General features: G+C 48.1%; 1 protein-coding gene across 2 annotated transcripts in view; it reads right to left on the reverse strand.

The window, feature by feature from the left end:
- The window catches only part of LOC138959173 (platelet binding protein GspB-like), a 24,511-nt gene extending 23,608 nt beyond the window's left edge, over positions 1–903 (reverse strand). For both annotated transcript variants that reach the window (XM_070330551.1, XM_070330550.1), the window contains exon 1: positions 369–903. In XM_070330551.1, coding sequence (XP_070186652.1) covers positions 369–398 — 30 coding nt within the window. In that variant the 5' untranslated portion in view covers positions 399–903. The remainder of the gene's footprint in view (positions 1–368) is intronic.
- Between the last annotated feature and the right edge of the window lie 8,920 nt (positions 904–9,823).

The following is a 9,823-nucleotide window of genomic DNA, read 5'->3' on the forward strand; positions in this document are numbered from 1 at the left end:
AGGTCGCGGGGAATGGCGTACACAATGGTCCGCAAGCCACTGGGCTCTAACCGTCATACAGAGTGCTGATGGGGTCTATGTCGACCAAAAGAGTGGGATTCCCTGTAGGTGGAGTTCCCATAGGGGGATTCCCTGAGGGTGAAGTTTTTCAATAAAACTTGCAAACCATACTCGAATTTCTAAGAAATATCAAAAAAGATCGAAAAACGTCAAATTCTACCGATGTCGCTAAGCATCACGTGACTGTCAGCGATATCAGCAAAACGCTATACAGGGACTCCATCTACAGGAACTCGGTCGACATAGACCCCATCAGCCACACATTCACTGACAATAAAAATTATGCATCTAACCGGCTCAACACTGACCTTCAGCAAGTTGAGCGCAATTTTCTTCATCTTGCTTGGCTGGGCGGTGGAAGTCGGGATGACAATGAAAAATAATGGTCCTTGTTTCGTTGATTCCGTTCACATCCCAGAAAAAAAGCAGCAACTAGCAAGCTTCTAGTTGAACCACCATTCAGCGTTGCAGTTAGTTAGAGGCGGCGGGTTACAGTGAAGAGGAGAAACAGTGCAGCAGGAGGAGGAGGAGAAGAAGAAGTATTAGTGATGATTGCCGCAGCATGTTGGCCCAGGCACTGAACTGCCACTTGCTGGCCAGCGAAAAAAAATACCCCCTGTCTCTCTGGAGCTCCTGCGCGTACCTCCATGGGGGTGTCACGTTTGAGATGTTCCACAACACCGATCTCTTTCGGCTTTGGGGAATGTCCTCCTCCCAGACAAGGCGGTTCATTCATGTGCTGGGGTTCCTTCCTTTCCTACCCCCCTTTACCACCACCACCACCACCACCGTAGTCCCTTGGTCCGTTTCCCGGCTCCCCGGCCTCTCTGCTACCCCCTTCTGTCGTCACGCTGCCGTCGGCACACACTGTCTGACGCACACTCGTGCCCGTGTTGTGTTGTGTTGTGGCAATACCCCGCCACGAAAGAGTAGTGGGGGGAGGGGGAGAGAGAGACACTGAAGTGTGTCTGGCAGCGTCAGTAGTCAGTGCTATCACCGCTTCTTGGGTGAAGAAGAGGTATACGGATGAACCTGATCAATGCAGGTATGAAGCCAAGGTGGCCACACCTTTTACACCCTCCGTGACCCCGGCGTTTCCACGCGGCTCCCAGCTGCACAGTGTCGGCCCCTTCCACGCCTGCTTATCCCATCTCTTTGATGACTTTCGCACAGGTGAGACCCTTACCTTTACCAATACCTACACCCGCCCTAGTTCACACCCTGTATCCCCTCTCTGGCACCAGAATGGGCTGGTCTGATACTGACGGTGATGCTTTCTATCTCAAAAAACGACGGAGCCTGCTGAAGGTGATACCACAGTACGAGGCGGGGGAGTCAGGTAGGGAGGTGGGAGGAAAGGTCAGACGCCAGATGGGGGGAGCGGGGGGGGGGGGGGGGGCTGGAAAGTAGGGGTAGAGTTTCCATACAGGTTTCTGTGAAGGAAGGGGAGAGGGGGCGAACTGAGAAGTATTGTTTTCCTTGCAGTTTCAGCGCGTGTCCCCGCGAGTAATGGAATCATTTAGATCAGAACTTTTTACTGGCAAAAAAAGGCCGCCACTAGCCCTTGGTGCCAGCTCCCTTACCTATATGTTCTGGCTGGAGTCAGTCCCTCTAGATTGGGGCTACCCGACTGACTTCATCAAGTCTCAGTGATAAGACCACCGCCGGGCCAGGAAGTTCAGTTAATCAAATTATACCCCGACTCAAAGCGATCGACTATTTCTGTATCTACAGTGAACTGCAAGGCTTATTGCACTTTCTGGGTTTGGGGATGGTTGTAAGGATAAGTGTAACTGAGTGTGAGTTGAAGATGATGGTGGTGGTGGTGGGGGTGGGGGGGGGTGGGGGGGGGGCGGTGGGGTGTGGAGCAGGGTCAAGAAAAAAATGGCACTGTTTTGTGCTGTCCCAGCAAACATCAAAAACCTTGAGGAATGATACAATTCAACATTGAACACACAAAAAAGAGAAGAAGATTAGAACAAGATCGATACATAATTTCTCCCGAGGCTTTAGCAAAAATAACATTCCAGAGGATCAAAATTAATATACACACAACTAGGTTTCAAACGACAAGGTATACAGTGTGCCACAGACACTCCAGAAGTATCTACCTATGCGAAAGTCTACAGTCTCTGGTGAAGTCTAATTTCAGGTAATCTCTACACCCCCCCCCCCCCCCCCCCCCCCCCCCCCAGTGGAAACCCGCCTCTTCATCAATATTCTCCCCCTCCCCCTCATCCTCGAGCCCTTCCCTTCACACGTCGCCTCTCCTATTCGAGATTTTTGTTCTCCCTTTAAATCCCATTGAATCGAATTAAGTTTACATTGTAGGGAGAAGATTGTAATAGATGTTGACAGTTTATAGCCAAGCAAAAGGGACGGTTAAAAAGTACATTTGAGTTTCTAACAATAAACATCCCAAGATTGGCAAGTTTCAGGGAAAGGGAAGCAACTGTGTTCCACATGCGAGTGGAGGCAGCCAGCCTCGGATTGAAACAGTTTTCTTCCCGTGTGTGTTGCTTTTCAGGTACTGTTTTATCCTGCCGACAATCACGCCAAGGGAGAAAACTCTTGAAAAGCCCACGATGCCAGTTTTGGAGGAAAATGTTATCTCTGCTGCGGATATCTTGGCAGAAATATGTAATTCACAGCGCATTAGTCCTAGACAAACAGTGTCTTAGGGATTTCGTTTTACCTTTATGCATTGATTGCAAGGACGATAATCTGTAGGGTATCATGTGTAACCAACTCGAAGTTTTAGCAATTTGTACTCAGGTAATGCGGGTGTGTCGTTGGCACAAAAACATGTCAGGGCTTTCAATGCAAGAGTCTTTCAATGCAAGGGAAGCCGATTTTGCGATAGGCGAAATTGCGACAAGTTGCGACAGAGTGCTCTTTTTAAATTTGCTATGTGTTTTTTTCCCCAGATCTATTTTAGCTGATTCCAAGGCTGATCAATCGGTGGTGTGTAGCCTGACCATATCGAGCACTCTTTGGCACTCTTCTGTTCTGAAGTCTGGAAAAGTCGTATCGCGTCTTTTTCAAAGATGGAAGCGAGGGAAAACGAAGAAAGCGCCCGAAGCGCAAGGAAAACGCTGGACATTCGTTCATTTTTCAAAAGGTACGGCTTTCATAATGTGTTGTTAGCCGTTGTACTTCAATCTAAAATGCAAAGTACCAATGCAGATCTGCCCGGTGATCACGCTTGGTGTGGCTTTCTTCTAGCATCTTCACTGCTTCTTCTTCTTTCACTTTCATTTCAATTTGATGTAGGCGCCTGGCAGACAACTTGTTGTTGAAGGTCGACTGACCGACATTGAATCATTGTGATAGATCTGTTCTTTGTTGTGCAGAATCTGTTTTTCGTTCTGAGTTAATTCCGGTTGCCGCTCGTGTTGGAATGACTGGAGGAGGAGCAGGGTGGGGGTGGGGGGGGGGGGGGGGTGAAGCCAGAAGGGGAATCCCAAAACAACGTAAAATCTGCACCTGCCGTTATAGGGAGACAGGTAGGGAAGTTGATAACAAAAGGCACTGAATAAACTTAAAGCGGAAAGAGCCGGGGAGGGGGGGGGGGGGGGGGGCTAATAGAAAAAGATTCACAGGGATTGGCAACGAAATGATGCAATTGGGAGATTCTCAAAACGATGGGCCACCTCTTCCGTGTCTCGTTACAACTGCAACAAGGCTTTTGCAATCAAATTTATTGCAGAAATACTACTTCTGTGTTTTGGTTAGCGTTCAGGTGTTTGAACAGTAAATCGGCTGAGGCCTTTCGATCTACAACAGTGGGTACCAACAGGTGTATGCCCAAGTGTATTGACTGGTATGTTAAGTGTATGTTAAGGGGCAAACAGGCGATTTTCCACAAAAATCAGTGACAAAATCTGCTGCCAGAAACTGGCAATTATCACCCTCAGAATGCACCAGATTGTACCATTTGCTTCCTTTTTTTCAAAAATTTTCCGGGGGGGCATGCCCCCGGACCCCCCTAGCAAACTAGGCGCTTCGCGCCAAGTTCTGCTACAAACAATATTACTTTTGCTACAAGCAAAGATATTGTGCCCACCCCTGAAGACCCTATGCTTGTCCGTGAAAGATATATATGCAATGTGTCTGATGATAAACATGTATGCAAACAAACAACTTAGAACACTTGTTACATCCCCACGAAGAAATACATAATCAAAGAGGACAAGAACATGGACCGCAGAAACAGAGGCCCGTAGTATCGGCGTTTCAGTCGATTTTACAGAGAGAGAGACAGAGACAGAGACAGAGACAGAGAGAGAGAGAGACACACACACACACACATGCACACACACACACACACACACACACACACACACACACACACACACACACACACACACACACACACACACACAGGGAGAGAGAGCCGTTGTTGTTGTTGTTGTTGTTGTTGTTGTTGTTGTTGGTGGTGGTGGTGGTGGTGTGTGTGTGTGTGTGTGTGTGTGTGTGTGTGTGTGTGTGCGTGCGTGCGTGCGTGTGTGTGTGCGCGCGTGCGTGCGTGCGTGTGTGTGTGCAGTGTGTGCAGTGTGTGTGTGTGTGTGTGTGTGTGTGTGTGTGTGTGTGTGTGTGTATGTGTGTGTGTGAAGGGGTTATGTGCGTGTGTAAGGGTGGAGTTAACCTCCATATTCGTTCATTACAGCCATCATTATCACGATGCTTGGTGAACTTTCTCAAGACACAGGCAGAGAGAGATAGGCCTAACCGTGACAGGGCTGCAGAACAGAACCTCTGCTGTGCCAGGCTGGTTTTTTATTGAGTCACTTGAGAAAAAGTGACTCTATGTAATCGGTCAGTGTTAGTCTGTCCGGCCGGCCGTCCGGCCGGCCGTCCGTAGACACCACCTTAACGTTGGACTTTTCTCGGAAACTATCAAAGCGATCGGGCTCATATTTTGTTTAGTCGTGACCTCCAATGACCTCTACACTTTAACGATGGTTTCGTTGACCTTTGACCTTTTTCAAGGTCACAGGTCAGCGTCAAAGGAAAAATTAGACATTTTATATCTTTGACAAAGTTCATCGGATGTGATTGAAACTTTGTAGGATTATTCTTTACATCAAAGTATTTACATCTGTAGCCTTTTACGAACGTTATCAGAAAAACAAGGGAGATAACTAGCCTTTTCTGTTCGGCAACACACAACTTAACGTTGGGCTTTTCTCGGAAACTATAAAAGTGACCGGGCTCAAATTTTATGTGAACGTGACTCCCAGTGACCTCTACACTTTGACGTCTGCTTTGGTGACCTTTGACCTTTTTCAAGGTCACAGGTATGTCTTGAAGGAAAAAAATTGAAATATCATATCTCTGAAACTATTCATCGGATTTGATTCAAACTTTATAGGATTATTCTTTACATCAAATTATTTACATCTGTATTGTGTTGTGAATAGCAATTTCTTCCTGTCCATCTGATGCCTCATATAATATTCAGAACTGCGAAAGTGACTCGATCGAGCGTTTGCTCTTCTTGTTTATCACAGTTCTCTCCCCTCGGCATGTTGCGTTATCAAGAAGATAAACAGAAGCGGAGCGCTTGGCAACAAGACTTCCCTCACAAAGTTCAACTCTGCCGCGCTGCAATTAGACTCAGAGGGAATCAAAAACCAAACAAGAAAATTGCGATGACATTACAGGTTATCTGCTTTCAAAATAAGTGTGTTTATGACGTTTATGTAACAAAAATGCTCCAAAAGATAACCGTTTTGCGCGCATGTTAGCCCTTCATCCCTCCAGAAATCCGTTCTCGCTCTTGAATTCCTTCGTACTCGTGGATGAAGGGACAATAACACGGTGGATATCGTTGCAGTGTGAAGCTTGAACCTATCAAACCGATTCCTAACCAGTGAGAAAAAGCCACGGGGTAATCAAAACCACGTAACAATGCGTCATGTTGTAAATCGGTGTGTGGTCCACGGTTTGATCCATGTTTGTTTATTATTTCTCATTTACTCATTTTCCTCAGACTTTCAAGCGAGCAGAGTGGCCGCGGGGATTAGAGCGACAGTGTTCAAACACTGTCATTCAACTCCCAAGTGAAGTCGTGGGTTCGAATCCCACTCCCGTCAATATTTCTGTGTGTGTTTGTGCGTCTGTACGTGTGTCTCGACCGCTGCAAGACTGGTACCAGTGTGATGTGCATGTGTGTGTGTGTGTTCGTGTGTGTTTGTGTCTCTGTTAGTGTGGGTGTGAAGTGAAAAAGGAAGATCCAGACCCGTGCCAGGCCAGTGCCAAGAGCTTGATTGCAGAGTGTGAGTGTTTGTGCCAGAGTCAGAATGGTGGCGCCAGAGTGAAAGTGGTGGTGCCAGACTGGTGCCAGAGTGAGAGTGGTGGTGCCAGACTGGGGTCAGAGTGACAGTGGTGTTGACAGACTGGGGTCAGAGTGAGAGTGGTGGTGACAGACTGGTGCCAGAGTGAGAGAGGTGGTGACAGACTGGTGTCAGAGTGAGAGTGGTGTTGACAGACTGGTGCCAGAGTGAGAGTGGTGGTGACAGACTGGGGTCAGAGTGAGAGTGGTGTTGACAGACTGGTGCCAGAGTGAGAGTGGTGATGCCAGACCAGGTGCCAGAGTGAGAGTGGTGGTGTCAGACTGGTGCCAGAGTGAGTGTGGTGGTGACAGACTGGTGCCAGAGTGAGAGAGGTGGTGACAGACTGGTGCCAGAGTGAGAGTGGTGTTGACAGACTGGTGCCAGAGTGAGAGTGGTGGTGACAGACTGGGGTCAGAGTGAGAGTGGTGGTGACAGACTGGTGCCAGAGTGAGAGTGGTGTTGACAGACTGGTGCCAGAGTGAGAGTGGTGTTGACAGACTGGTGTCAGAGTGAGAGTGGTGTTGACAGACTGGTGCCAGAATGAGAGTGGTGGTGAAACTGGTGCAAGAGTGAGAGTGGTGGTGACAGACTGGTGCCAGAGTGAGAGTGGTGGTGACAGACTGCTGCCAGAGTGAGAGTGGTGGTGACAGACTGGTGCCAGAGTGAGAGTGGTGGTGACAGACTGGTGCCAGAGTGAGAGTGGTGTTGACAGATTGGTGCCAGAGTGAGAGTGGTGTTGACAGACTGGTGCCAGAGTGAGAGTGGTGTTGACAGACTGATACCAGAGTGAAAGTGGTGTTGACAGACTGGGGTCAGAGTGAGAGTGGTGTTGACAGACTGGTGTCAGAATGAGAGTGGTGTTGACAGACTGGTGCCAGAGTGAGAGTGGTGTTGACAGACTGGTACCAGAGTGAAAGTGGTGTTGACAGACTGGGGTCAGAGTGAGAGTGGTGTTGACAGACTGGTGCCAGAGTGAGAGTGGTGGTGACAGACTGGTGCCAGAGTGAGAGTGGTGGTGACAGACTGGGGTCAGAGTGAGAGTGGTGGTGACAGACTGGTGCCAGAGTGAGAGTGGTGGTGATAGACTGGTGCCAGAGTGATAGTGGTGGTGACAGACTGGTGCCAGAGTGAAAGTGGTGTTGACAGACTGGTGCCAGAGTGAGAGTGGTGTTGCCAGACCGGTGCCAGAGTGAGAGTGGTGGTGTCAGACTGGTGCCAGAGTGAGTGTGGTGGTGACAGACTGGTGCCAGAGTGAGAGAGGTGGTGACAGACTGGGGTCAGAGTGAGAGTGGTGGTGCCAGACTGGTGCCAGAGTGAGAGTGATGGTGACAGACTGGTGCCAGAGTGAGAGTGGTGGTGACAGACTGGGGTCAGAGTGAGAGTGGTGTTGCCAGACCGGTGCCAGAGTGAGAGTGGTGGTGACAGACCGGTGCCAGAGTGAGAGTGGTGGCGACAGACCGGTGTCAGAGTGAGAGTGGTGTTGACAAACTGGTGCCAGAGTGAGAGTGGTGTTGACAGACCGGTGCCAGAGTGAGAGTGGTGGTGATAGACCGGTGCCACGACGAGAGAGGTGGTTCCAGAGTGAGAGTGGTGTTGACAGACGGGTGCCAGAGTGAATGTGGAGGTGACAGACCGGTGCTGAAAGATTACCAGGACGAGAGTGGTAGTGCCATAGTGAGAGTGGTGGTGCCATAGTGAGAGTGGTGGTGACGGAGAGAGAATGGTGGTGCAGAGTGAGTTTGCTAGAGTGAGAATAGTCGTGTCAGACTGGTGCCAGAGTGAGTGGTGGTGCCAGAGTGAGAGTGATGGTGACAGACTGGTGCCAGAGTGAGAGTGGTGGTGCAAAAGTGAGAGTGATTGTGCCAGAAGGGGGAGCGCTGGGGCCAAACATGTGACAGAGTGAGAGTGAAAGAGTGAGAGTGACAGAGAGAGAGAGTGACAGAGAGAATTGAATTGAACTGAATTGAATTGAACTTTATTTAATAAGGATTAAGATTTAAGGCTACGCCTTTTCTTACAATATGTCCTTGGGACGCATAGACACACAATTATATAATTAAAAAATTTAAAATTAAAAAGTTAAAAAGTTAACCAACAAAAGGAGGTCGGAAAACTTGTCTGTGAGAGAGAGAGAGAGTGCTAGAGTGTTGGTGCCAGAATGAGAGTGGTAGTGCCAGACCGGTGCCAGAGGGAGAGTGGTGGTGACAGAGAGAGAATGGTGGTGCCAGAGTGAGAATGGTGGTGCCAGAGTGAGTATGCTAGAGTGAGCATAGTAGTGTCAGACTGTTGCCAGAGTGAGAGTGGTGGGGCCAGACCGGTGCCAGCGTGAGAATAGTGGTGCCAGAGTGGGAGTGAGAGTGAGAGAACGGTTCCACAGCGACTGCTTGAGCGGAGAGTATTGCAAAAGTGTTGTGTGTGTGTGTGTGTGTGTGTGTGTGTGTGTGTGTGTGTGTGTGTGTGTGTGTGTGTGTGAAAAGGTGCTGAAAGATTACCAATGAAACTGATTGCACGTTTGCTCAGTCACCCTGTCACACTTGATTTTGACGGAACCAATGCTGATGTATAGACAAATGCGAATACCATTGCTACATGACAGATTCTGAATTCATTTGTGAAACGTGGAAGTAGCCGCTTGTCACAACCAAAACCAGTAAATTCGATATGGTTCCGAGAAAATGAACTGAAATAATATAAAATCAACGCTTTATGTTTTCGAACGTATGTATGTGACTTTGAAACTTGCACATCCTAGTAACAATACACAGACCGATAGAAAACTGAATTGTCATGCAGTCAGGTCAGAAACAACGCTCAAACACAAGGTTTGTTCCACGAACTTCAAAGCCGGAGTGAACTACACATTGTTCAAAGTCAAACTAAATTTGTTAAGACACTGCCAACTCGTTGGGTTTTTTAAATATTGAAAAGCTCATTTTCGATTGCATTTCAATATTTAAAAAAGCAAACTCGTGTAAACCTGTTATAACACAGAAAGCCATGTATAGTATTCTCTATTTTCGAAAGGGCGCTAAGAGGAAGTGAAACATTAGCGTAGCCTGGAAATCTTTGGTACGCGTACCATGCAGCAAATGACTCATATGCTGTCTGATATATTGACCATCTTGACAGACTGACCACTGACTGACTGACCGTGGAACTGACCCGCTGAAGGGCGCTGCAAGATGCTGACAGTCTTGCGTTTCATCGGCTGACTGGGTGATCGACCAACTGGCGTGCTGAAATACTGGCTAGTACTAACAATCTGAATGATGGACAAGTGCTGATTGGCTTTCTGTTTGCCTGATACGTACTAACTGCCTGTCGTAGTAACTCAAACAGCATGACTGATAAGCTCAAACTATACCTGAAACTATGTCGATGAAAACTAGCCACTATACTAAGTAAGAAGATCTTCATGGCGTTGT

Source organism: Littorina saxatilis, linkage group LG2 (genome assembly GCF_037325665.1).
Source record: "Littorina saxatilis isolate snail1 linkage group LG2, US_GU_Lsax_2.0, whole genome shotgun sequence".
Taxonomy (NCBI): domain Eukaryota; kingdom Metazoa; phylum Mollusca; class Gastropoda; order Littorinimorpha; family Littorinidae; genus Littorina; species Littorina saxatilis.